Below are 26,784 nucleotides of genomic sequence, written 5' to 3' on the forward strand. Positions count from 1 at the left end.
AAATTTTAAAAGAGAGACAATTGGTAAGCTTGAAAAAAAAATTCCAAGTTTGGTATTTGATTGGAGGTTTTGAATTTGTTCTTTTTCCAGCTTTTTTAGTTATTTTATTCAAGTAAGCATTTAGAAAGATAAAATTTCCCCTTATTACCACTTTGGCTGCATCCCACAAATTTTGATATGTTGTCTCATTACTGTCATTCTCTTGGATGAAATTATTGTGTCTATGATTTGCTGTTTCACCCATTCATTCTTTAGGATGAGATTGTTTAGTTTCTAACTAATTTTTGGTCTATTTTCCCCTGGCCTTCTCTTGAACGTAATTTTTATTGCATCATGATCTGAAAAAAATGCATTTACTATTTCTGTCGGAAAGGTGAAAATTAAATCTCTGCCTTTATAATGTTTACATTCTAATGTGAGACACAAGATGGAGATAACTGTGTTTTTTACAATATATAACAATGAAAATTAAAAACAATTTTAGAAAAAAGGCATGAGGATGGGAAATTCCAGCAAAAGATTTCTTTGCAGAAGATGAAATTTGAGCGGAGTCTTGAAGCAACCCTGGGATATTACATGGAGATAATAAGGGAGAGCATTCTACCAATGTGGAACAAGCTGGTGAAAAGACATGGAAGTTGAACATGGGGTGATTCTGGAAGCAGTCTGATTCACAAGCTTGCAATGGCTTGTAGAGCAGCTAGTTGGCACAGAGAATAGAAGACTGAACCAAGAACTGGGAAGATATAAATTCAAATCCAGGTAGAGACCCTTACCAGCTATGAGACCCTAGACAAGTCACTTAATTTGATTCAGTATTCTCATCTCTAAAATGAGTGCAATAACAGCATCTACAAGGATTGCAAGGAGCCAATGAGATAATTGTCAAATGTTCAGTATAGTGCCATAGTTCAGTATGCCCTGCTGGGCAGCTAAACCGTTAAAAACACACACAAAAACAAACCCAGGCTAAGATTATGGGCAGACGGATGAGAGAGTGGGCCTGGCTTCCCATTGATCTTTGTATACCTTACAGAACCTCTCACTTCCCTTTTATATTATTTTTTCCCCTTTTATTTTTTTAAGGTACCTTTAATTTGTAAATAAAATAAACATGTAAAAAATTGTTTCAGTGATAGAAGTGTCTGCCTCTGAGTTGGGTTATATTCTCTAAAATCTGGAAAACATAAAAGGAGCAATAACATAGTGAAAGCACTAGACTTGGAGTCGGAAAAACTGAGTTTAACTTCTGCCTTTGCAGAATCTCTGGGATTCTTCATCAGTAAAAGAGGACTAACAATACTTCGGACTACTTACCTCACATTAGGGTTGCTGTGAGGATCAAATGAAATAATGTTATATCAAATAATTCTACATAAATTTAAGTTAGTATTATATAACTATGCTGCTCCAAGTAGTGATCAAGCATTTGCTTGGAACAGTGCTCCTAGCACCCATTAAGGGTCAAATAACTATCTAGCTGAATTGAATAAGGAGCATCAGCACGTGCATTCAACCTTCTCTATTTCGTTCCACTATGAAATGTTTGTGGTACTCATGGAATGCTCATGACGTTGCATTTCCAAGCCCCCATTTGTAGTCCAAGACTGAAATCCTGAGATAAAGGGGGAAAATGAAATTTGGTAGATCTGCCCGATCCTGCACCGCTTACGTTTAAGCTATCCGGAGGGACTGGGGTGTGTATGTGTGAAGGGTATGGTTAGATACTAACAAAGCCCAAGACACAGTCACACGCGGGAGTAGGGGAGGAATAGAGGGGGGCGCTGCTGCTCTTTCCCTGAAGATTTTGAGCTTGGGGGGAGAGGGGGGGGAGAAGACACCCATTTCCACTTTGAAAGCGAGGAGTCCGTCATTATTTGAGTTTCAGCACGGTAACTGGGCAAAGGCGGGGCACTGATTGCCCTACAGCTCAGCATTTTCTCTCCATCCGCAGCTGATCAGGCGACCGAAGGATCTCAAAGCACTTCCTAGGACCGACTCAAGCCCCAGGCCAGAGGATAAGGTTTCGGGACAGGCGGGGCAGTAGCGAGGGAAAGAAAAAACGTAGGAGAGATGTGGCTGACGCCTTGCCGGAACACCCGGACGCCCTCCAGCACGTTCTCCATTGGCCCTTCCATCAGTCTCAAAAAGCCATTTCCTCTCCCAACTCCTCGCCGCCTTCCTCGACGGACAAGTTCCCGCGAGTAAACGTGAAGACGACGGCGACGTGCGCGACCCCGACGGGAGGAGTCGGAGGGAGCTGGGAAAGGACGCAGGACGTGCGTGCGTGCTCGCTCGCGGCGGCGGCGGCGGCGGCGGAGTGGAGCGGCCGGAGCCGGAGCCGGGGCCGGGGGCCGGAGCCGGAGCCGTGGCCGGGGCCAGGCCCGGGGTGGGAGGCGAGCTGCGGGCGGCGTGGAGGCGATAGATCCCAGGGGGCGGGAGAGGGCCGGGCGCAAGCGGAACCGAGCGCAGCGGGGCCCGGGGCCGGGTTCGGTGGGTCCGAGGCCCCAGGTTGCGTGGGGCGGGCGGGAGGGAGGAGCCGCAGACCGTCGCCGCGGGGGGTGGGGGGCCGGTCTCCGGCCGCAGCGCCGCCGCCATCACGGACTTCCTGTGGGACAAGCGCACGGGCCTCGCAGCCAGAACGGTGAGCGCGCGGCCTGGCGGGCCACGGGGGCGCGCGGCAAGATGGCGGGCGCGGGGGCGCGCGCCGCGGGGAGGACCGGAGACTGAGGGCGCCGGCCCCAAAGGGGACCTGGGGTCGCGGCCGTGCGAGAGGGCGAGAGGCCGTTGCTAGTTGTTGAAGGAGGCAGTGGTTTTGAGAAAAGGAAGGATGTGGGAGGGGGCTGGCCCTGTCCTCTAAGAATCCGGAAGGTATGGGGAAGGGGGGAAGGGGCCGAAGTGACCAGGGGTCAGGGACCGAGGTGTGTCGAGTAGTTTCGTGGACCGAACACGTTAGGAGGAGATCGGCTGGGGCTCCGAAACCACAGGCTGCTGGTTCACCTCGGTAGCTTCTTGGGCCATGATTGCTTGAGCAACTAGGAAAAAAGAAGAGACTTACAAGTTTGTCGTACAAGAGGTTTCCCTAGAAGTTTATGATAACGGAGGTGCAGACTTGGAACATGGTTGCTGGAGCAAATGGAGGGGGGAGGGGGAGAGACATAGAAGTTGGCGGTGTGGTAGGTTTCCTTAAGAGTAGCTTAAAGGAAGATGCTCCGTAGGAAACATCTAGGTGCAGGTGAGGTTCTAGAACTAGATTGAAATGCCAAGAGCATTTTCAGTGCTTGGAAATTGTAAGGTTTTTATAGGTTTAAGATTACAAAAGCATGCTGTGAGTACATTGTCTCAGTTTATTAGTTATAACTTTAAGAAGTAAGGTAAATATTCTTAATTTACAGATGAGGAAGAAGTAACTAGTATCTTGAGAAATTGTTGTTTTTAGTGTGTTTCCTTTTGTTCTTTACTCGCGGACCAGGAGTCTAGCCAAATATTGGTCTCCTCACTTAGGAGTTGGGAGTGAGGAAGAGATTCGGAATGTGACCCAGATGTCTGAGTAGTGTACTGGAACTCTTACCACATGGAATCTTCTACTCCTGAAACCCTCCCTTTTCCTTGTTTGTATGCACATACAAATACAAATGCACATACAACCCTTTCCAATCTCAATCACCTAAGATTACTGTTTCCCTCAGAAAGTTTCCCACAATTGGCTTGTGGGGAAGAAGGAGAAAAAGGATTAGTGTTCTTCCTCCTCCTTCCTACCCCTCCACAGCAGTTGGAGAGTAGTCAGTTTTATCCAAGTGCTGATATCAATTTAAAAACCAGCCATTCTTCATACCTTCTGAATATGAGAGGGCAACAGTATTGGAAAGCAGATTCCAGCTAGAGGCTCTCTAAAGAAAACATTGTAAGGGAGATTGGGGGTGGGAAGGACCACTCCAAGATGATACTTACTTTTTTATTCTGTACAATTACCTGCATCCTGCCAAGTGTTCTAGGGGGTTAGTAGAGTATTGGCAAAGGGAATTAGATATAAAATTAAGATTCTTGTCTTTAATATATTTACAGGCTAGATGAAGAAACAGTATGAACACAAAGTGGCATTAGATCATATAAGCAATACACTTTGAAGGCTTGCTATATATTCCATAAGCAAAAATAGCTTAACACAGATCTGTTCTGTGTTGTATCCCATCCAAAGATGAACCATAGAAAGGTCCCATGATAACAGTCTTGCCAATTATAATCTCACAATCTTTCAGCCACTATCCAACAGTTGTTTACTTTAAATCTCTATTATGTGTAAATCATTGTGGTAGATGTATGGAGAGGAATAAAGAATATAGAGACTTTTCTTCTGTGAAAAATATAGTCAAGGAAGGGAATAGGACACAAACAGTTATTACAAGATAACATACGTGTATGCAAAACTTCAAAGTGTTAAGTTGGGAATGACTGAGGAAAAGTTCATGAAGAAGGAAATGTTTTAAGGTTGGCTTTATATGATAGAATTTCAGTAGATGGGTGGGAGAACCACTCCAGTTAAGATACCTTACAGTTCTGGGACATCGATCCCTAGAATTGTAGTAGCGAATGGAACAGTAGAAGGAACTGAGGATATCATTCCAGGGAAAAAGAACAGTGAGAGCAAAAGCAAGGATAATAGATCCAAAAGACCATATTTTATATGTGTTTCAGCGATGAAAGCATATAATGCTAAGGAAAGTCAAGGTAGAAGAGTAATTTAGGTAGGATTATTTATGAAAATCTTGTAATTTTGAGCTAGATTGGAAAGGAGGAAAGGATATCACTAGTGAGATGGAGTGAGATGCACAAAGGCAGGAATATGTTGTAGTTGATAAAGGAGGTCATATAAGAAGCTGATTATTCAACACCACAGGTCTTTGTAGGAGAGACATAAAGATCAGTGTTGATCATGAAACCCTGTCTCCCTCACTTGTCTCCTCCTCTTCTCTCAGATGCCTCACCCCCGAAGATACCGTTCTTCAGAGCGGGGCAGCCGGGGCAGCTACCATGAACACTACCGCAGTCGAAAACATAAGCGTAGGAGAAGCCGTTCTTGGTCCAGCAGCAGTGACCGGACTCGGCGGCGCCGGCGAGAAGACAGCTATCATGTCCGTTCTAGGAGGTGAGGAGCTAGGAAGTCATTAGGGAACTCAGAGTAGGAAAAAAAAATGTCAACAGAAATGCATGATTGCAAAATTGGAATAATTTTGTAAATTTTGCAACTGTTATAGTATCAACAATATTTATTAAATGCCCATTCTAAATAGGAGTTGATAGTGATGAAGAACATTAGAATATTGTTGAGGTTCTTGTTTACAATGTATTAGTAGTTTAGTCAGTGAGGCAGAACACACATAAAGTGACCAAAGATTAGTAAGATATAAGATAGGTCTGTGAGAGTGCTGGTGTTGTGGATAATGAGTGGAATTCAGGAAAATTGTCTAAAAAGAGGTCAATGCCTCTTAAAGAAGGGGATAAAAAGAGATCAAGTTGGTTTTGTTTTGTGCTGTATTTTGAGGAGGTGGGTGGTGCTTATATGTATGTGGGGCTGTTTTCTTTGGGTATTTTATCTCACTCTCTCAGGGGTTGGGCTCCTGAGATAACTAGGAGAAGATAGCTATTTCCTAGTAGAGCTTCCTTTTTTTTCCCCTAAGCTAATAGAAACTGGAGAAGAGAAGGAGAATGAGTTTATGTTGTTTGATTTCATATGGTATGGCAGTGTCTAATTGTACAAGAATGGGAAAGAAGCCTTTCCTAAATCAAAAAGGTTTAATCTTTAGGACTTCTTTCTGTCCTTTCAGCTATGATGAGCACTCTTCTGACAGGCGGGCTTATGACCGACGATACTGTGGCAGCTACAGGCGTGACTACAGTCGGGACCGAGGGGAACCTTACTACGAAGCTGAGTATCGACATTCCTATGAGTACCACCGGGATGACAGCTATCGTAGTCAGCGCAGTAGCCGTAGGAAACACAGGCGGCGAAGACGACATAGCCGGACATTCAGCCATTCATCTTCGGTGAGTACTCAACATCATCTCTTCTCTCCCCATTCTTCAAGACTCTTAGGATTCTGGGTAAGTAGGAAATGACCTGCTCTCATCTATGCTACGGGGTGTGAATACTGTGGTGGGCACTAGACCAGTCCTCCTCTTCTGAACCTCTCTGGCTCTTAAAGGACACCAGGACATTAGAACTTGGATTATGTGGACACTATGCCTGTATGCTTACTAAGTGCCCTCCTTGGCGTATTATACCTGCTGTTCTTAGGAAGATCAGCTCTGTTCTAAACGCTTTGATTGCCTTTTATTATCTAGTAATAATAGTTAATTTTAAACTGAGGCTTTGCTTGGGATATGCCTCTCTCCCTCAGGCTCTGGGCTCTGTACCCATTTCTGTGGGGGTAACTGGTGGGGGGTAGGGTAAATCTCTGCCCCATGGAGGAGACATTGTTGTCTGTCATGGGACTGTGGTGACTATAGCAACTAAACCACTTCTTTGCTCTGCCCCATCCCTCCTCCTGACCCCACTTTGGATTTGGGGACCTGGGATTGTACGTCGCTCTCTCTTCTGTCCCCAATCCACCTTATTACATCTGACGTATTACCTTCCGCTGTCCCCCATCATCGTCTGTCCCCCTTGGCTGGGCGCCTGTGACCGGTGGCCCCTCTACCATTCACCCCGCCTCCCTTCGGCCCCCGCTCCGACACCTGGCTCGCTCCTACCCCCCACCGTCCCCTGACAGCAGCACAGCAGCCGGAGAGCCAAGAGTGTGGAGGACGACGCTGAGGGTCACCTCATCTACCACGTCGGGGACTGGCTACAAGAGCGATGTACAAGCCAAATCGTAACAATCCTATAGCTTGTAATGGTCCTATAAACATCTTAATCTCCCCTATGCCAACCCAAGTCACTGCCTCTTCTGTCTCTTCTCTGTGATGTTTGTCATATGGGTGGTTTGAGTTGTTATTATAAATTGATCCCTATAGCCCACTTCCAGTTCTTCTGACCCTGGGTTTAGGTGGTGGGAATCAGTCAGGGGTCTCCTCCCATGACTTATCTGTCTCCCCTTTCTGTCATCTCCTACCCCCAGGTCAGTATGCTCATCTTCTACCAATTAAACTTACCCTGCCTTTTCTCTCCTTCCCTCTCCCCCCAATCCCATTCTGTACCATTTCAGATGAGATTGTGAGCACTCTAGGAGAAGGGACCTTTGGCCGAGTTGTACAGTGTGTGGATCATCGAAGGTATGAACTCCTCTTTCTTAACCCTTTTTGTCCCCCCGGATAACCCCAGAAATAGAGGGATGGATCATATCTAGGGCACACTTTGCTTATTTCTAAATCTCTTAGACAATCTCATAGATTCTGGAGTGTTCTTTAGTACCCACCAACAGTTTTTCCTGCCATCTTGCAGGGGTGGAGCTCGGGTTGCCCTAAAGATCATTAAGAATGTGGAAAAGTACAAGGAGGCAGCACGACTGGAAATCAATGTTCTGGAGAAGATCAACGAAAAGGACCCAGACAATAAGAAGTAAGCAGGGCAGGAAAGGAAAGCCTGAGTTTCCATCCTCCTTACACAGCAGAGACACCCAGGATTTGGGGGGCACTTGGAAAACAGGAAGAAACAAGGGGATATAAGTCTTCTTCTTGTTGTTGTCATTTTTCTATTTATCTCCAATAATATCATGCTAAATTTCATTTTTAAAAATTTAATAAGCTCTTAATTTTAGATGGTAATAGAGCTTTTTGTAATGACATAATCCTTGATATCTGGAGTATATGATCTCAAAAAGATGCAGTTTATATGGATACTTTGCATAAGACATACTGGCAGTAGAAAAGCATTAAGCCAAAATATGAAATAGAAGAATGTGTGTGTGTGTGTGTGTGTGTGTGTGCACTCGTGCTCGCGCTTGTTGCATGTACACATACACATATTCTAGATAGAAGAATATAACAACAAGCATTTAATTTGCACTTAGCTCATGCCAGGTGTATGTTAGCTTTAGTGACATGTAGTTTTGTTGGTATGGATGCCTTCGCTGATGCCTGAGGCTCAGATTATGACTTGCCCATGATCACAAAGCTGGTAAGTATCACAGTCAGTCTTTAAACCTTGGTCTTCCTGACTCTGGCTCTCTCTTTTATAATATAAGCTTCTTTGTGTGTGTGCATGTGCACATATATGGGTAGACATGTAAATGAATTGGAGGTGTGTATGCATACATATAACAAACATTGGTTAAGGGTGAGTGCATTTTAGCAATGAGGCCGGGAAAAAATACATGCTAGTCGCAGAAGCCGGAGAATAATATATTTGTAGTGCATGGGATAGAAGACAACCAAGTAAGTGAAGATAGCCTAGGACATAGAATGGACACATGCTCTGGATCTAAGTCTCCTCTTAGGTGGCATCTAAGACTCTATCCATCCCTGCATCTGTTTTCTCTGATCAATCCAGGAAGACTTCATAAGGGAAACAGAATCTCCAGAGCTATTTAGTGATGGAAGAAAACTAGCTTGATGATTTTCCAGCATCATGTGCAAAAGAGCTCCTGAGTGCAGTCATGTTGTTGGCCACAGGCTAGGCAGGGCCCCTGACCAGCCCTGAATCTGCTGACCTTGTCCTGCCATGTGAGCCCACCCTGCCACCGCTGCAGGCGGAGGAGGAGCAGGCAGAGGGGGTTCACTGCTCTCCCCTTCCCTCTCTCCTCAGCCTGTGTGTCCAGATGTTTGACTGGTTTGACTACCATGGCCACATGTGTATCTCCTTCGAGCTCCTGGGCCTCAGCACTTTCGACTTCCTCAAAGACAACAACTACCTGCCCTACCCCATCCACCAAGTGCGCCACATGGCATTCCAGCTGTGTCAGGCCGTCAAGTGTGAGTGGGGCGGGCAGAGGCGGGCTCAGGGCAGTGCCCCCTCCCTAGGGGACCTCTTCAGGCTCAGCTTCACGCTCGTGAAGCCCTTGAGCACCGAACTCTTGACTAAAATCTGCAGTTCTTGCTTTCAATGTTACCTTGACATCCTCTTCTTCTGACTTAACTCCTTGGCTGATGTTACTACCACCGTCTCTCTTTACTGTCACTCTACATTCAGCCCATCTGGAGCTGGAAGACAAGGCCTTTGAAACCAAAACACTTTAATTATTGCTTTCCAACTCTCTTTCCAGGGAAGGTACAAGCCAGACATCCAGTGTTTAGATAGGGCCGTTTGGCCTAGGCTAGGAGCTGCATTCATCAGAGGGGGTTGATGTCCACCCTCAGCAACAACACGGGGAACAGAGACTAGTTGAGTTGACCTAGTGTTCAGGATAGGGAATCTGGACAGCTTCATGGTTCTTCTTGAGTCAGATCTTAATAGGGCAACTTCATGAATTGCTTTGAAGTATGGGAGATTTCTGTAGCATCAGATGCCTCCTTGTATCTGGGTCAGTACAAAAGATTTTTCCGAAGCCAGATACATGGTTTCAAGATCATTCTGTTTTTTATAACCTATCACAGTTTCCCCTCCTTTGGCACTGAGAATTGAATGTATCCATTTCTCTGTAGACCTTGTAGATGATTATCAGCCGTGAGTCAGAAAGGTTCTTGGTGCAGTCAGTTAATTGGCTGGATAATAGGGAGTACTCCTGAACGGTTCCTAGATACAACCTCCTCTGTTCTGATCCCACCTATTGGACTAGGCTGGGATGCTTCAGCCCTGACCTTGCTTAGGACTTGGCTTGACCCCACCCTCTCCCCTGCAGTCCTCCATGACAACAAGCTGACACATACGGACCTCAAGCCAGAAAACATCCTGTTTGTGAATTCGGATTATGAACTCACCTACAACCTGGAGAAGGTGAGAGGGCTAGAGCCTGCCCCCTTGGCAAAGGGGTAGGGGCAGCTGTGCCACTTCCAATTGTTCCCTTGCTTCCTGTCCTTTCACCTTTATGTCTCCCACATCTTCTCCTTTCTCCCTGCCTCCACTTCAGTTCCCACTAAGACCAAGAATACCAGAATAGAACGAAAGGAAGAAAATCAGCTTAAATTGCAAGAGAATTTGAGAAAAACTAAGAAGTACTTTTCAGTTGGGAGGTTTTTTTTTTTTTAATTCTGTCAACTGTTACATTAATGATGTTGATTCCACATTTCTGTAGTTCTGGCTAAACTTACGTTCCAGTCTGCTCTTTCTCTTCCTTCAGATAGTCTGTTAGGCTATTGAGTTCAGCTAGTTTGCATACCCAGAGAAAAACCACCAAAGAGAAAAGCTGAGTGGGGATCAAAGGGGGATAGCACTGGCCTTCTTCCCCTGACTCTAGCCATCATTCATATATACGCAAAGGTGTATATACATATATGCTCACATTCTTATTTAGATAAACAAGTGCTACACATTGAGAAATATTCTGCGATATATGTAGACTCAGATTGGCAGATAATCATTCTTGATTCTCAACTGGCCTCCACTTCTGAAAGTACTTAGCTGAGGTAGATGTGGAGGCTGGGAAGCAAGAAGTGTCTCTGGCTGGTGAAGGAGTGGGCGGGAGGCAAAAGTGGCACACATCCTCAAGAATTCTTTGTGAGAATGAATGCTTCAGTGCTTGAAGCACAAGGCCAAGTCATAGCTATGCCAAAAGCTGAAATTAAGTCTCTGCTTGTCTTTATTCTAGAAACGGGATGAACGGAGTGTGAAGAATACAGCAGTGCGGGTAGTGGATTTTGGCAGTGCCACTTTTGACCACGAACACCATAGCACCATTGTCTCCACTCGACATTACCGAGCTCCAGAGGTCATCTTGGGTAAGGGAGAGTAAGATCATCTGGGGTGGGGTGGAATGAGGGTGGGGCCACCTGGGGCCTCACAGCACCATCTCCCCCTCCCCCCCTCCCATCCCCACACCCAGAGCTCGGCTGGACTCAGCCCTGTGACGTGTGGAGCATCGGCTGCATCATCTTCGAGTACTACGTTGGCTTCACCTTGTTCCAGGTGAGGGGGAAAGGGCGCCTTGCATCACCCCCTGGTACCTACTTAACCTTTCACCTTCTGAGAGTCCACCTGCCTGCTTTCCCAACCCATCATTCCTTCCCATCTCTGCCATTCAGAAGCTTTTCTGTCTCCTTAGCAGTTAATCTATCATTCCCCCTGCCCCATGGACCATTTATCTCTTCATTTCCTCAGACTCATGACAACCGAGAACACTTGGCCATGATGGAGAGGATCCTGGGGCCCATTCCCTCTCGAATGATCAGAAAAACCAGGTAGGTGAGAGCCCAGCTTGGGTGAAGCCTTAATACTCATTCTCTTCCTCTGAGAAGTGGGATTTCCTGAGAAGTGGGTACATTTTCTCATCAGTCTTCTTTATACTTTTCATGGCCAGCCAAGGCCTAGGGATATAATAATAAAACTGATGTTTTTATAGTGCTTTAAGACTTTTAAAGTGCATTACATACATTTTCTCATTTTCTCATAACTCTGTGGAGTATTATCTCCTTTATAGATGGGGGGAAATGGAGATCAGAAAAGTCAATTAACTTGCTCACGGTTACAGAAAATCATATGTCATGTGTAGATTTCAAAGCCAGGTACTTAACCTGGCCCCCAAAACCAGCATTCTTTCTACTTAATGATGCTGAGATCGAGGTGGGGGAGTTCTCCTTATGAATGTGAACCCCTTGAATCCCCTAAACCCCCACCTCCAACAGGAAGCAGAAGTATTTTTACCGGGGTCGACTGGATTGGGATGAGAACACATCGGCTGGCCGTTATGTGCGAGAGAATTGCAAACCTCTGCGGGTGAGCAGGGTTGGGGACGGTGGAGTTTCAGACTGGTTTTAAATCTGGGGACTAGTAAAGGGGTTGGAAGGAATTGAAGGAAAAGTGTGATTAATGGGGGACAGAACGGAAAGACTGAAAACAGTGGTTAAGAAAAATGTCAGTCAGAGGTCAAGGCAGCATCCTGGATACCTAAGGAACAAATGCCATCTCTAACTGTAGGAAACATCAAATAGAAGACATAAGGAAAATTGGTTTCATGTATCAAGGATGAGTGTCCTTGGGTACATTGAGCTGTGAAATCAAAGGAGTGTGTTGGGAGGTACATAAGATGGCTTATGGGCTACTGGTCTGGGGTAGATACTCTTCAGAACTCAAAATCCAGCCTAAACAATCAAATCTGCCCACCATGGAGGGTCCCATCTCCCTGGGCAGCCCAGCTCACCCTTTTCCTGCCCTCCACCAGCGATACCTGACATCAGAGGCAGATGAACACCACCAGCTATTTGACCTGATTGAGAGCATGCTAGAATATGAACCTGCCAAGCGACTGACCCTGGGCGAAGCCCTTCAACATCCTTTCTTTGCCCGCCTTAGGGCTGAACCTCCAAGCGCTAAGGTGTGGGACTCCAGTCGGGATATCAGCCGGTGACAACTGGGCCTGGGGCCCCTGGTTGCCTCTTCCGGCAATGAGTGGCCAATCTGGGACACTGGTGCTTTTTTATACAAAAGAATGGAGCAGGAGTAACTTCCCTCACCCTCCTCCTGGCTCCTTTGTAAACCTGTGAATATGTGAGATAGTGTAAATACAGCAGAGCTCTCTGGCCTTTATTCTCTTCCCTCTTTGAAGCCCTGTATATAAAGCTGTCCCTTCAACACCCTCTCGGGCCTTCATTTGCTCTTTCCAGCAGTGCTGGAGAGGGCGTGAGGTGGTGAGGTAGTACCTACCCTATGTTTTATAAGGAATTTTGTACAGTCTTTGTGAAATAAAATATGATGTGCTTCAACTGACCCATCTGAAATTTGGAGTTCGGGAAGATGAGTTGGGTATTGAAAGAACAATTGAGCATTTTCCAGATGGGGTCAAATCTGTCATTCCCACCTTATGAGTTTCCTATGGGGAAAATAACCGGATGGCTTTTGAGTGCTCTGAAAGGGGGCACTACTGCCAGATCTCGAGGAACCCAATAGCGTGGCTAGGAAGCTGCCGGCGCTGGAGCGGGGCGGAAACCCCGGGAGCTGAGGCGGGGCCGCGGGCTGAGCGGGCCCTGCCGTATCTTAGTTGGACGTACCTAGGTTAGTGGAGATGAGGTGAAAAGCCACTGGTGCCTGGAAATTCCAGATCGCAGGGCGGGGGAGGGGGGAGAGGGGTGCTTGCGGTTACGTGGTAAGCAATGGGATCCGGCCCGAGGGGAAAGTGCCGGAGGACATAGGGCGACAGGGTTTCCCACAACACATGGGGCCAGAACTTGAGCGTTAATGGCGCAGTGCCTACCGGGAGGCGTAGTTCTTCAGCGAGAGTCACATGAGGAAGGGGGCGGTACCCAGAGTCCGGACTAGGACAGACCAATAATTATCTTTTACTTCCGCTTTGGGTTTCGGCGCATGCGTGGTCGTCCCCTGTTGCAGGGATCCCCTAGATTCTTCCGGTCCTCACGGCCAATCAGAGCTCTTGGGAAGCGGGGCGGGCCGACAGGGACGAGGCCCCGCGAGCCGCTGCCGCCGCCGCCGCGGAAGAGGCGGTGGAGGGAAGGAGGAGGAGGAGCAGGAGAAGGCTGAGCTGAGGCCGAGGCCGAGGCTGAAGCCGAAGCCGAGGCCAGACCTTCCGACATGGCCCAGAGCGGGAATAGTGGGAACCCGTTCGCCGAATCCAGCGAGTTTGACAACCCCTTCCAGGTGACAGGCACCAGCCCCCTTCTATGGTGGGCATAGGCTGACCTCTGACCCTCAGCACCTGGTGACATTTGACCCCTGGGAAGGATTGACACGTGGAGGGTGGCCTGGCAGCCCGACTCATCCTCCTCTCTGTCCCAGGGGACCTTCGGCACAGGACTGGGGGGGAAGGGCTGTGTCTCAACATAGGCACCCCTTTGTCTGGGGAGAGTGGGTGGTGGGGTGCAGGATTTCAGGAAGGCTGTCCGAGGCGGGGCCTCACTTCCTTTCCCTTCCCCACTTTGCCCCTATTTTCTTTGGTTAGGAGGGGGAGCTCCCCGGGAACCCTTCTGCCACCCCAATTCCACCTTAAGCCCCTAGTCTCTGTCCCCAGGACCCAGCCGTCACCCAGCACCGACCCAGCCCCCAGTATGCCACACTCGATGTCTACAACCCTTTTGAGAACCGCGAGGTGAGTCTGTGCCTGGGGTGGGTAGATACGGTCTGATTCTAGGAAGGGAGTAAAAGCGGACCTCTTCATTTTCTTAAGTCCCCTGAGGGGCAGAGCTCTGGACTTCGTGCAGGGGAAGAAACATTGTCTCTTTCTTCAGTGAGTGTGACATGTGACTCAGGACATGACCAGAGATTTAAAAACACTGCCGCCCACCCGATTTGAGTGCTGGAGGAGTATGAAGAGTTGGCAGGAAGCTTAGAAAGGATCTTACTTTAGGTATCAAACCACCAGATTGTGCACTCAGTGAAGCAAGGGACAGTCACTCATTTTATTTTAGAATCATCCCACGCCTTGACACACAGGCCAAACAAAGGAGTTGGGGCTGAAATCTTCTCTGGAGAGAAGGAAAAGGGATGAGCTAATGATGTCAGCTTAGGGAGGCTTCCTGAAACACTGGTAATGTCGAGGAGGATAAGGAAGAAGACTCTGGAGAACAGTGAATGAAGATAAGAGGAAAAACAGACTGTACTTAGCTTCAGACAGGAGAGAGCAGTGAAAAAACAGGTGATGGAAAGCTTTTTTGTCTTAGTAGAGAGTTAGAAAACTTTCATTCAGGAAATGAAACAGAAAAGGAGAGATGGAAGAAGCCTTGGGCTCCTGCCTAATGGCTCATATAGGATATGAGAATCAATCAAAGTAGGTAACTTCGTATTTCCCTATTTTTATCTTACAAGAAAGAAGTAATAATTAGAGCTTTCTTTTGCTGCTCCCTCCCTTCCCTTCCCATTATTAGAAGTGTTCTACTAGCTATCAGGGCTTTCTATCAGGGATACAGGGATTGTGAAAGGGAATTCAATTTTTGATTCCATTCGACGTTTGTTTGTTGAAAAGTTGACAAGTTCAAATCACTGTACTACATGTAAAGTTATATGATTTTTAAGGTTAGCTCTAAGATTGCTTCTATCACCTAACAGTCACCACCTTCCTATGAGCCACCCGCCCCACCACCTCCGCCAACAGTCCAGCCCCACCAGCAGCCTTCCAGAAAACTCAGCCCTACAGAACCCAAGAATTATGGCTCCTATAACACTCAGGTATTGTGTGTAAAGTAGTCCCTGGAACTAAGCAGCACCCTTCAGAGATGTCCTTAGTGTACCGAGCTAGGCCTGACTCACCCTTGCCTTTCTGTCTCTGGATAGGCTTCAGCTGCAGCAGCCACCGCAGAACTTCTGAAAAGGCAGGAAGAGCTCAATCGAAAGGCAGAGGAGCTGGACCGGCGGGAGAGAGAGTTGCGGCATGCAGCTCTGGGGGGTTCTGCTAGTAAGTCTTTGGTGATGGCAACCAAACACCATGCCAGCTCTTGTGGGATGAAGACAAGGGATGAAGTCTTCTAAAATTCTCAAATGAGCAAAAAAAGATGGGATTGTTTCCATTTAATGCCATTGCTACCACTCCCTCACTGGCATCTTTCATGGGCATCTGAGTCAGAACCTGATGGAAAATAGAGATTTGTCTTCTGTTGAGTTTTACCCTCTTGATCTCTAACAGCTTTCTAGTATCCTCCTCACCTGCCTACTCTATACGTTGCAGCCCGACAGAACAACTGGCCCCCACTGCCCTCATTCTGCCCTGTCCAGCCCTGCTTCTTCCAAGACATTTCTATGGAAATTCCCCAGGAGTTCCAGAAGACAGTGTCTACCATGTACTACCTCTGGATGTGTGAGTAGTGGGGAACCAAAGGGCTTTATTTAGGTAGAAGAATAAGAGTATCTTTCAGGGAGAAAAAGAGAACCTGAAACTTCTCTCTTTTGTTTCTAAGCCACTTCATATCTCCTTTTTTTTTTTTTTTTTTTTTTTTTTTTTTTTTTTAATATGCTGAGGCAATTGGGGTTAAGTGACTTGCCCGGGATCATACAGCCAGGAAGTGTTAAGCGTCTGAGACCAGATTTGAACTTGGGTCCTCCTGACTTCAAGGCTGATGCTCTATCCATTGGGCCACCTTGCTGCCCTGCCACTTCATATGTCTAAAAAAGCTTCTTCCTGTCATAATATCTCTCACTAATTTACCATCATAACTTAAGGCTTTCTCCTTCAGGAAGCCTTCTTTCTTGATCTCCCTACCACCACCTGGTCCATTCTCCATCCTGCCAGCATATTTCTGACTTCTCACTTCCTTTCCTCTAAGTATAGTTCCACAGGTGATCGCATATTTATTATTTGTTTAATTTGCCTTTGCTATTAGGTTAGAGGATTCTAGAAGGCTAGACACCTCCTTTTTTGAATTTCTACCATGGGAATGCTGGATCAGTGTTTGTTTTGTTAATTTACTAAAACTTAAGAAACATTTATTAAGTGCTTACTATATGTTAGCTGTTAGAGATAGAAAAAAAATAGTCCCTGCTCTTGTAGAGCTTATATTTTCATCAATATGTGGCTAGTGGAGAGATACACATATACATGAATAAATACAAGGTAGCATGGGATAGGACAAAAGGAGAAATCCACCCTGTAGAAAAAAATTGAAGTAAAAAAAAAAACATTTTCACCTAGTTGGAACTGTGAAGACTTTATAGAGCAGGTGATGGCTGAGCTGGCTGGTTGACATCTTCTTACCATTTTTTTATCCTATGGAGATGAGGTCTTTGGGTAGTTAATACTAAGGTAAACTTGTATTTTCATCCATGTTGAAGCTGTTCCCCTTTTCCCCCCTCCTCATCCAGGCAGTACCTTGGCCCTTCTCCTGAATTTCCTTGCCTGCCTGGCCTCTTTCTGTGTGACCCCTATTTCCAGTGGCTCTAGTTTTGGCCTCTCCATTCTCTGGGCCCTACTCTTCACACCCTGCTCCTTCGTCTGCTGGTACCGCCCTATGTACAAGGCTTTCAGGTGAGCAAAGATGGGACTTTGGGAGGGAGGCAGATTATTAGAGTGCTCCAGGTCTGCTGCTTGTGGCTAACATCTCTTCCTCCCATCCATTTCTGTTTCCCTGCAGGAGTGACAGTTCGTTCAATTTCTTCGTTTTCTTCTTCATTTTCTTCGTCCAGGATGTGATATACGTGCTGGCGGCTATCGGCATCCCATCATCAGGATTCAGGTTAGCCTGTCCACTTTCCCTCTGCCCCATCTTTTGTTTGTCATGAGTGCTCCATACAGGCAGAATTCTAGTGCCGTATAGGCAGTAGCAAGAGATTCAGAGAAAGAAAATGAACTATTATTTGGTTAGTAAACATTTATTGAACACCTACTGTGTGTCAGGCAGTAGGCTAAAGTATGGATAGCTTCTAGTTTGTTGAAGGGAAACAGTGAATTTTAAGACAAAGTCATAAAATTGACAGGAGAGCTCTAGACCTCAGTGTTGGGAAGGAGTGATTAAGAGAAAATCCGTCAATAGTCTGGAAAGGCTTCCTAGAAGAGGAGAGTATAGAACAGGGAATGTAGAAAACAAGGAGAAAGGCAGAAACATCCAGCAGTGAGAGAGTGAATAGAATGTGCTGAAGTAAATAATCTGAGTGAAAGGAGAGAAATTGCTAAAAACTGTTGTGACGAGCAGGGAAGAGGAGGAGAGTTGGCCCAGAGTTATAATTGTGGAGCTACAGTGGGAGCATCTTCAGGGTGGGGACTTGTAATGGGATGTTGGAAGCTGGAAAGATGGCTGGGGAGGAGGCCCCAAGACAGGCCACGCTGGGCCCAAGTGTGACAGGTACTTCCCTTCTCTTTGGATGGCAGCGGCTGGATCTCGGCCCTGATGGTGCTGAAGATCAACACGGTTGTGGCTGTCCTCATGCTGCTAGTCGCCCTGTTCTTCACTGGCATTGCTGTGCTGGGCATTGTGATGCTGAAGCGGGTAAAGAGGGTCAGGACCTGGGGCGGGCTGGGGAAGGTGGAGGACTTCAGGGGACTTTTGTGAAGGGCCTTGCAAGTGCAGGCTAGACACAGTGACCCAAGAGCAGGGCCTGGATCTTACCTATCGTGGTATCTTCCCCAATGTCTTCTTGCCTGGGGTAGATATTTGTCAAATGGATTTGAATATGATGAACATTGAAAAGGAAGGTTAAAAGTCAATTATTAAGATACAGAAGGAGCCACAGAAGAGCAGTTGGTCAATGTGCTTTCCCTATTCTTAATTTTTTTTTTGTTTTGTTTTTGCTGAGGCAATTGAGTTAAGTGACTTGCCCAGGATCACACAGCTAGGAAGTGTTCAGTGTTTGAGACTAGATTTGAACTCAGGACCTCCTGACTTCAGGGCTGGTGCTCTACCCACTGTACCACCTAGCTGCCCCTTTCCCTATTCTTTATAACCCCCATCACTTATCATTGGGGCTGTGGGTCAGCAACGGACTAGAATCACTTGGTAAAGGTTGAGGGTCTGCTTCCTGGGGCACCGGAGCACCAAAAGTTGTGGCTTACTAGTGGTCAGCTGGTGGTGGAGAGGAATGGCGGAAGAGGTGACCGGTCAGACTGGCCGCTCCTTCGGCCGGCGCAGCAGCCCGCATGTGGCTGTCACCATGGTAAAGGCCTTCCCCTTTCTCACAACCCCCAGATCCACTCCCTGTACCGCCGCACAGGTGCCAGTTTCCAGAAGGCCCAGCAAGAGTTCGCCGCTGGAGTCTTCTCCAACCCCGCAGTGCGCACGGCTGCGGCCAACGCGGCCGCGGGGGCCGCCAACAATGCCTTCCGGGCCCCGTAAAGTTCTCCTCACCTACTTTTTCCCTCCCCGGCTGGACACCCCAACCTTGGCTCTGGATGAAGCTGGCTCTACTCCCCTTAAATCCCCTTAAATCTCTCCTAGGATCGATTTTAGGGAAGGACGGATACTTTTATTCGTTGTCTCTTCTCCTTTACCTGTGGCCGTGAGAACTGGCTGCCCAAGAGGGTGAGGGGAACCCAGGGGTGCTGCTCCCAGTCCCAACCACTGCCCAACTCGGCCCCCTTCCCCAGGCCTCTCTGTGCTGCTGTTCCCCCCTTCCTTGGGAGCCCCGCTTCCCTTTGCTGTGCCAAGGCTAATGCTTCAGTTATTTAAATAAAGGAAAGTCGAGCTTGGAGCCGCGCCTCCGCGTCTTCGTGGGGAACCTTGGGGAAAAGGGGTTTGGGGCCAACGGGGACTGGGCCCCAGAAGCAGCGCTGCCCGCGGGGAGGAGGGGCCTGGGGGAGAAGCCGCGGCTGCCCGGAACCAGCTCTTTGCCTGGGGGAGAGCTAGAGTAGGGTGGGGCAGGATGAACTCGGGAGATAAATGCGAGGATAAGTGGGAGGTCGGGAGTGAATGGCTCCGGCTGGGATGGGCTACTCAGAGCCAGAGTGGGGGGGAGGGGACGGGGAGGGCGTAGAGCCCGCTCCGCCCCCTCCTCCCCACTTTAGTGGTTCCAGGACCCGACTACAGCTCCCAGCCTGCTCCGCGCTGCTCCTTTTCACTCCACCCCTCCTCTCCATCCCCCATTCCCTCCCCCCAACCCCGTTGCCTCCCGCTTGGACCTGCTGCAGCCAGGATCCCGGGGAGCCGAGCTGGGCTGGCCGCCCGGGGAGCCGGCCCTGCAGCGGAGCCATACCCCACCGAGAAGCCCGGACGGCTAAGGGACAGCCCACCTGGGCCTCCGGACCCACCGGTCCGCCTGCCCTCCCCCGCCCGCAGGCATCCTCCCGCACGCCGCTGCATCTCCTGTCCCATCCCAGCCCCTCCCTCCCGCCCCCCCACTCCTCCATCCCCACCCCAGGCCCCAGACTCTTTTCTGGAACCCATCCGCTGCCTAGCATCCGAGAGCCTACCTCCGTCTTCCCTGGGGGAATCTGGCCCCTCCCTGCTCCCCTCCCCCACCCCACATCCCTAGGGCGATGAAATGAACCGGTGCCCCCCCTCCCTCCGAGCCGCCCCCGGGCACTGTGCCCACCCCCTGCCTGCTGTGGGGAGAGAGCCTCCCGCTGCCCCAACGTGACCTCCGTCCCTGGGGGACAGGCGGATTCCCCCCTCCCCACCCCAGTCTCTTCAAGTGCCCTCTGACATCCTTCCAGCTGGAACGTTTGGGCCATGCACCCTGGGACCCAGGCAGGGGGGGCGTTCTGGGGCTAGGGGGTGAGGGGTGGGGGGGCAAGAGGAGAGAAGAAGGGAGTGGCCCTTGGGTTTCACTGAGATGCCCTCGGGTGCCAGGGGGGCACTGCAACAGAGGCAGGCGCCGCGGGGGTGGGCACAATGCCCTCACCCAGTGATTCAAGCCATTCCCTGACCAGCCGGCCCAGCACCAGGGGCCTCACCCATCTCCGGCTCCACCGGCCCTGGCTCCAAGCTCTGCTCACCCTGGGGCTGGCCCAGGTGATTCTAGGTGTCCTGGTGGTCACCTTCAGCATGGTGGCTTCCTCAGTCACCTCCACGGAAAACATCAAGAGGTCCTACCCGTCCTGGGCCGGCTTCTCGGTGAGTCCCTCCCCCGCCTGGGATCCAAGCCCCCCGCCTCCCTTTTCCCATCCCGCGGTGCCCCCACTGACCCATAACTGCTAGCCTGAGTTCCTTCTGCCCCCAACTCCGGCTGGGGACCGGGGCAGGAGACGCAGCCCTCAGCAGGCTGTGCCCATCTGTCTGCAGCTGGCATTCTCAGGGGTAGTTGGCATCGTGTCCTGGAGGAGACCATTCACTCTGGTGGTAGGTACAGGGGGAGCAGCGCCCACTCACACGCCCGCAGAACTCTGTGAGGCCCCGGGGGGTCCCCCTCGTCCTCTAAGAGGAAGTCACCTCCCCAGTGCATGGCGGGCCCTCTGGGACCCCTCCAGAGGGGAGGGGGCCCCTGGGAGGGAGCTCCGGGGACACCCGCGGTTCCAGCCCGGTCTCAGCCCAGGACCCTCCGTGCCCCCAGATCTCCTTCTTCTCTCTGCTCTCCGTACTCTGTGTCATGCTCAGCCTGGCCGGCTCCGTGCTTTCCTGTAAGAATGCTCAGCTGGCACGCGATTTCCAGGAATGCTCAATGGTAGGAGGAAGGGGACAGGAAAGGGTCCGGGGGCTGAGATCTGGTTACCTGCTCCCAGCTAACTCCCCAGTGCTGTCCCCAACCCAGGAAGGGAAGGTCTGCGTCTGCTGCCCCTCCTTTCACTTGCCCAGACCCTGCAGGGACTCCGGACAGGAGCTGAAAATATCCCTGAGCACAACCTGCGCCGATGCTCTGGGGGCCCTCAAGGTGAGCCTCCCTTCCGGAAAGGGACCGTCTCCCCGGGCTCCGGTCCCCGGTCCCCAGTCCCCCGCCCCCCAGCCCCCAGGCCCCTGGTCCTCGGTCCCCCAGGCCCCTGGTCCCCAGTCCCCCAGTCCCCGGGCCCCCGGTCCCCAGTCCCCAGCCCCCCAGCCCCCCAGCCCCCTGGTCCCCCGTCCCCCAGGCCCCTGGTCCCCCGCGCCCCTGGTCCCCGGTCCCCAGTCCCCGGGCCCCCGGTCCCCAGTCCCCAGCCCCTCGGCCCCCGGTCCCCAGCCCCCCACCCCCTGGGCCCCTGGTCCCTGGTCCCCAGTCCCCGGGCCCCCAGCCCCCGGCCCCCAGCCCCCTGGCCCCCATTCGCAAGGGCCCGTTCCGGGACGCGGCTCCCTGTCCGGGCGCCCCCCGGGGAGCCGAGCCGGGCCTGCTGCAGCCTGGCCCACAGGCCCGCCGGCCCTTCCTCCTCGTCCTCAGAACCTGCTCTTCAGTGTCTGCGGTCTCACGGTCTGTGCTGCCATTGTCTGTGCTCTCTCCGCTATTGTCTGCTGCATCCAGATCTTCTCTCTCGACCTTGTGCACACGGTGAGGTGACGGGGACCAGGCCGGGGGGGCTGAGGGCCGGGGGGGCCAGGGCCGGGGGGGGAGGTGTCCAGGGCCAGAGCGCTGGGGCCGGGGGGCAGAGCTCAGGAAGAACGGGGAGGTTGAGGCTCTGGCTGGGTGGGGGCTAGTGTTTGCCTAAAGGAGACTTGTCCCCCCCAGAACAAGGGGGCTGAGAAGGGAGAGGAGCTAGGGTGTGGCCTTAATGGTAAGGGCCGCAATGATAAACAAGAGTTATAAGGTACTCTAGCATTTGGAAATTGCTTTCTATTTGATCTATTTCTTTTGATCTAAGCAGGTTCCGGGGCTGGGGGGGAAAGAGGCTGGGGTGGTGTCGGTGGGAAGGAGGGGCCAACAGGAAAGCGGGGAGGGATTGGGACCCTTCGTGATCAGGTTCTTTCCCCCCCCCAGCTGGCCCCTGAGCACTCGGCCTCGGGGACTCTGGGGCCCCTGGGCTGCGTGTCCCCCCCAGCTCCTCTGCTCCACACTATGCTGGACCTGGAAGAGTTTGTGCCCCCGGTGCCCCCACCTCCGTATTATCCCCCGGAGTATACCTGCAGCTCAGAGACGGACGCTCAGAGGTGGGACGGGGCTGGGGGCAAGGATCGCCCGTACGGGGCAAGGGAAGGAGCAAAGGGAGAAAATTGTGGGACGGGAACTGGGGAGGGGGTCCTCGGCTGACGGTCTCTCACGTTCTCTCAGCATCACCTATAATGGATCCATGGACAGCCCGGTGCCCCTGTACCCCACCGACTGCCCCCCGTCCTACGAGGCTGTCATGGGCCTCCGAGGAGATAGCCAGGTGAGATGGGGGGGTGGGACAGAGCTGAGGATGGAGGGCAGGGCTGGGCGGGGCCGGGGCCAGAGGAGTAATGATGACAATAAATTCTCCATAGTACTTTGTAGTTCGCCAACCTTTCCACATCACTATTCATTCCAACCTCCCAGCAAGCTCAGGAAGCAGGGTAGGGTATCATTATCATCCCATTCTAAGCAAACTTAAGAAGGTCACTGCCTGAAATCACGCCTCTAGCTAATGGAGAAGCTGGACTAGAACCTCCACCTTTTGCCTCCAAATCTAGAGCTCTTTCCACTTCACCATGAATAGTTGGTGGATGGATGAAAGGAGGAGCGAGCCCCTGATCCCTCTACCTCCCCACAGGCCACGCTCTTTGACCCTCAGCTTCATGACAGTTCCTGTATCTGTGATCGAGTGGCTTCCATCGTGGACGGTGAGAGGCCGGGCTTGGGGTACGGGGTGGGACGCTGAGGGGCCCAGCTTGAGTCCGGGGCCTTGGGGTCCAGATATCAGAGAATCCAAATCAGGGCTGGAGAAGGGAATCTAGGAATCATGGGACCGGAGGGAAGAGATACTTGGGGATTGGTGGATCTGAGGATGTTTCTTTTGGAGCAGAGATGTCAGAACCCCTGGGCCCACCACCTCTCAGGGTGTGGGCTAACCAGCTTCAAGTGTAGTGGAGAGATAGCTGACAAAATAAATAAAAATGCAATAAAACATAGGCGGTGGTGTATTTAAACAATAAAGTTGGCACGTAGCCCAGAGATCCTTATGTATGGTTTTGTGATCCCCATTTTCTATTTGAGTTTGGTACCATTGTTCTGGGAGGAGGAAGGAGTGGGCTGGGTGAAAACGGAGGCTTGCTTTAAATACATTATTTCATTTGATCTAAGTAAGTTCTGGGGAATGGGGACAGAAGGAAAGAGGCTGGGGTGGTGGGGATACTTGGATCCTAATGATTATGGGAGGGGGGAGCCCTGAGGCTGGGACAAGGGCCCAGTGTCACCCCGGGGTGCCTGGTGTCCACAGTGTCCATGGACAGTGGGTCCCTGGTGCTGTCGGCCATTGGAGACCTCCCCGGCGGCTCTAGCCCATCTGAAGACTCGTGCCTGCTGGAGCTCCAGGGTTCTGTGCGTTCTGTGGACTACGTCCTCTTCCGATCCATCCAGCGGAGCCGGGCTGGCTACTGCCTCAGCCTGGACTGTGGGCTCCGAGGTCCCTTCGAGGATAGTCCCCTGCCCCCAAGACCCCCCCGAGCTGCCCGCTCCTACTCCTGCTCCGCCCCAGAAGCCCCGCCCACACTGGGTGCCCCCACCGCTGCCCGAAGTTGCCATCGGCTAGAAGGCTGGCCCCCCTGGGCCGGGCCATGCTTCCCAGAAATCCGTCGTCGGGGACCTCGGGGAGGAGGTCGAGGAGAGGCCCCTCCCGCCCGGCCCCCTGCCCGACGATTCAGTGACAGCTCAGGCTCCCTCACCCCCCCCGGGCACCGGCCTCCTCAGCCGGCTCCCGCCTTGCTGCTTCGATCCCATAGTGACCCGGGCATTGCCACGTCCAGCGAGACTGGTGAGGCTCCTGGTGGGTGGGAAGGGGGGGCGGCCCTGAGGGGCAGAGGAAGGTCAAGGCCGTTGTGGCCGGAGAGGGTTGGTTTTAGTGTCCCTGGGAATATAGGAGGGCCGGGCAAATAACTGAGGAAAATGAGATACGTTTGGGGAGGGTTCTCCTGGAAGAACGAGCTCATCGTGTCTTTGTGAGGGAGCACTTTGTAGGTACTTACTTCTCTCTTTGTCCCTCTGTCCAGCTGATTTCAGGGACCTTTATACCAAAGTGCTTGAGGAGGAAGCTGCTTCTCTCTCCTCTGCAGACACAGGTTGAGATACAAGTTGGGCTTTGGGCGGGCACGGTAGGGAGAATGTGCCCATCGCTCGTGGGGTGACCACTGTCCATCTTTCTTCCTCCTCCTTGCATTGCAGGGCTCTGCTCTGAAGCCTGCCTCTTCCGCCTTGCCCCTTGCCCTTCCCCCAAGTTGCTCCGTGCCCGTTCAGCTGAGAAACGGCGTCCAGTGCCCACCTGGCGAAAGGTGCCATTGCCTTCTGGGCCTGCACCTGCCCACTCTTTGGGGGATTTAAAGGGCAGCTGGCCCGGTCGGGGCTTAGTAACTCGCTTCCTCCAGATGTCCAGGAGGGTGCAGGAGTCCAGTGGACATGGCGTCCATGGTCATAAGCAGGTACGAATCAAGGGGAGTTCATCCAGCAAAAACAGTCTCTGCCCCCTGGCCCTGATCTGTCCTTCTGCCCACATGCTCCATCCTGACTCTCTAGGACCATGACTGTGTCCTCTCGCTCTTATGAATCCCCTCAGCCAGGCTCCTAGAGCCTCTTCTCAGTCTCTCAGCCTTCGTTAGGGACCTACTGTGTGCCGGGCTAAGTGCTCCCACTCCAGTCTCACCGTCTCATGGGCCCTCTGAGACAGACGGCTTCGTTCCTCCCTCCCTCCCTTCCCCCTTACAGGGGATCCTTGCCCCCAGCCCCTGTGTAAGGTTCGCTTCCCTGTGCTCCATCGACCGCTGCCTGAAGCTTCTCTGAAAGGACTGAGTCCCAGGCCGGACCGTCTCCGAGTCCGATTCCACCCCCCACTTCCTCGTCCCTTAGGTACAGCGAAGCCCTTGGAGCCGGCCTGGACGCGAAAGCCTCCACCTGCGAAGCTGCGGAGACCTCAGCTCCGGCTCGTCCCTTCGCCGCCTTCTGTCTGGCCGAAGGCTAGAAAGAGCTACGCGCCCTCACAGCGTCAATGGGGGCAGCCAAGAAAGTGGGCTGTGAGCCCGACCCCACTTGCTGACTTCCACCTGGCTCTGACCTGGGTTCTGGGCCGCCCCGACACCCATCCGGCCCGCGTGAACACGGCCACGAGCTACCGGCTGGCATTGGACCAGCTTCTGTCACCGCCTCCTTGCACCAGTTGGCAGGAAAAAAATCTGCTGAACCCCCCGACCGATGTCCCTCTCCTTCCTGCTCTGGGTGGGGTGGGGGGAACGTTCCTTGCTGCTCATCCTTTCCCTCCCTCTCCACCCAGGAGAGCTTTGCTCATGCACTGCATGGGGCTATGGGGCGTTGGGGGGAGGCTGCCTGGGGCTGTGCCCGCTTACAGCTGATACACGATGTGCGGGTGTTGGATGGAGGAAGAACCAATAAATTCTTCTCCTCCCCCAAGACTGTTATTGCACTCTGTCCCTTCTCACAGACTGGGCTCACATTAGGAACAAAGGCCAGGTGGGCGCTCTTTGATTCCAAGTCCGGGAGGAGCTTTGAGGCTTCCGGAAGGCGGGGAAGCATGGGGTTGGGGAAAGGGAATACAGCCTCAGCGGTGGAATCATGAAGGCATTTTTATAGCGCTTTCTGGACAAATACATTTTATCCCCACAACTCTGGGGGAAGGGGAGGCAAAATTACTATTATCGTCCCCATTTTCCGCTGGGAATCAGTCCATGAGGCTCCACTGGAATGTCTTCCTAAGCCCACTGGACCATGGAGCTGCCCCTCCTGGAAGGCTGGCTGAGGTGCGCCCTCAGAAGCAGGGGCTGGGGGAGGGCGCGGCTGTGGCTGGAAACAGCCTTCTCTGTAGCATCGTGAATAATTCATGTTCATAACAGCCCGGTTGCTATCAGCTCCAGAGAACGGGAGACTGGGGAGGTGGGAAACGGGCTACAATCTGCGAATCAAACACAAGGGATGGGGACTTGGGAAGAAAGGGCTCGGGGTAGTGATTCCGGCATAGACCAGCCAGGGTTTGTCTCAGTTGGACACGTGGTTTTCCCTTCAGAGGTGCAAACAATGGGGCTATGGGGAGATTTAAGATTTAATGGGGGACCTGGGCAGGCTCCAAAGCTCTACTGTGATACTATGAGCAAGACACACTCACACTCAGTTTTCCCGCCTATAAAATAAAGCTCAAACTAAACATGCACTTCCAGGGTTGCCGCAGGGCTCGTGGGGGAGGAATGGGAGGAGGAGAGGGCACCAAGAACAGGCTCAACTCTCCTAGGACTTCGGAATTCTTTCCTCGGGTGTGGATATGTGAATACGCGTGCGCCCTAACCGGCCAATCTGGCTGAGGCTGGCCAGCA

The 26,784-nt window shown here is 51.4% G+C and overlaps 3 protein-coding genes across 4 annotated transcripts; all 3 read left to right on the forward strand.

Annotated features, from left to right (window-relative positions):
* Window positions 1-2,532: 2,532 nt before the first annotated feature.
* CLK2 (CDC like kinase 2) lies at window positions 2,533-12,796 on the forward strand. Of its 2 annotated transcripts, none has more exons than XM_051993876.1 (13): window positions 2,533-2,644; window positions 4,977-5,146; window positions 5,826-6,045; window positions 6,771-6,858; window positions 7,206-7,272; window positions 7,442-7,558; window positions 8,744-8,910; window positions 9,777-9,871; window positions 10,683-10,812; window positions 10,917-10,999; window positions 11,192-11,271; window positions 11,716-11,806; window positions 12,252-12,796. In XM_051993876.1, exons 2-13 carry the CDS (start codon window positions 4,977-4,979, stop codon window positions 12,435-12,437), a joined length of 1,494 nt encoding a protein of 497 aa, XP_051849836.1. In that variant the 5' UTR covers window positions 2,533-2,644; the 3' UTR covers window positions 12,438-12,796. The 2 variants fall into 2 exon arrangements, with proteins under 2 accessions (XP_051849836.1, XP_051849837.1); XM_051993877.1 differs by having other exon boundaries at window positions 6,774-6,858.
* A 676-nt stretch (window positions 12,797-13,472) lies between these two features.
* SCAMP3 (secretory carrier membrane protein 3) lies at window positions 13,473-19,150 on the forward strand. The gene is made up of 9 exons (XM_051993878.1): window positions 13,473-13,681; window positions 14,052-14,129; window positions 15,086-15,205; window positions 15,311-15,431; window positions 15,702-15,830; window positions 16,832-16,994; window positions 17,101-17,202; window positions 17,835-17,952; window positions 18,649-19,150. The coding sequence occupies exons 1-9, from the start codon at window positions 13,616-13,618 to the stop codon at window positions 18,793-18,795; spliced, it is 1,044 nt and encodes a 347-aa protein (XP_051849838.1). The 5' UTR covers window positions 13,473-13,615; the 3' UTR covers window positions 18,796-19,150.
* Window positions 19,151-20,177: 1,027 nt separating this feature from the next.
* Window positions 20,178-25,870, forward strand: ENTREP3 (endosomal transmembrane epsin interactor 3). Its single transcript, XM_051993872.1, has 12 exons — window positions 20,178-20,511; window positions 20,680-20,736; window positions 20,948-21,058; window positions 21,146-21,265; window positions 21,743-21,850; window positions 22,277-22,446; window positions 22,568-22,667; window positions 23,028-23,097; window positions 23,694-24,227; window positions 24,463-24,531; window positions 24,635-24,888; window positions 25,313-25,870. Exons 1-12 carry the CDS (start codon window positions 20,290-20,292, stop codon window positions 25,478-25,480), a joined length of 1,983 nt encoding a protein of 660 aa, XP_051849832.1. The 5' UTR covers window positions 20,178-20,289; the 3' UTR covers window positions 25,481-25,870.
* Window positions 25,871-26,784: the final 914 nt, after the last annotated feature.

Source organism: Antechinus flavipes, chromosome 4 (genome assembly GCF_016432865.1).
Source record: "Antechinus flavipes isolate AdamAnt ecotype Samford, QLD, Australia chromosome 4, AdamAnt_v2, whole genome shotgun sequence".
NCBI classification, from domain to species: Eukaryota; Metazoa; Chordata; class Mammalia; order Dasyuromorphia; family Dasyuridae; genus Antechinus; species Antechinus flavipes.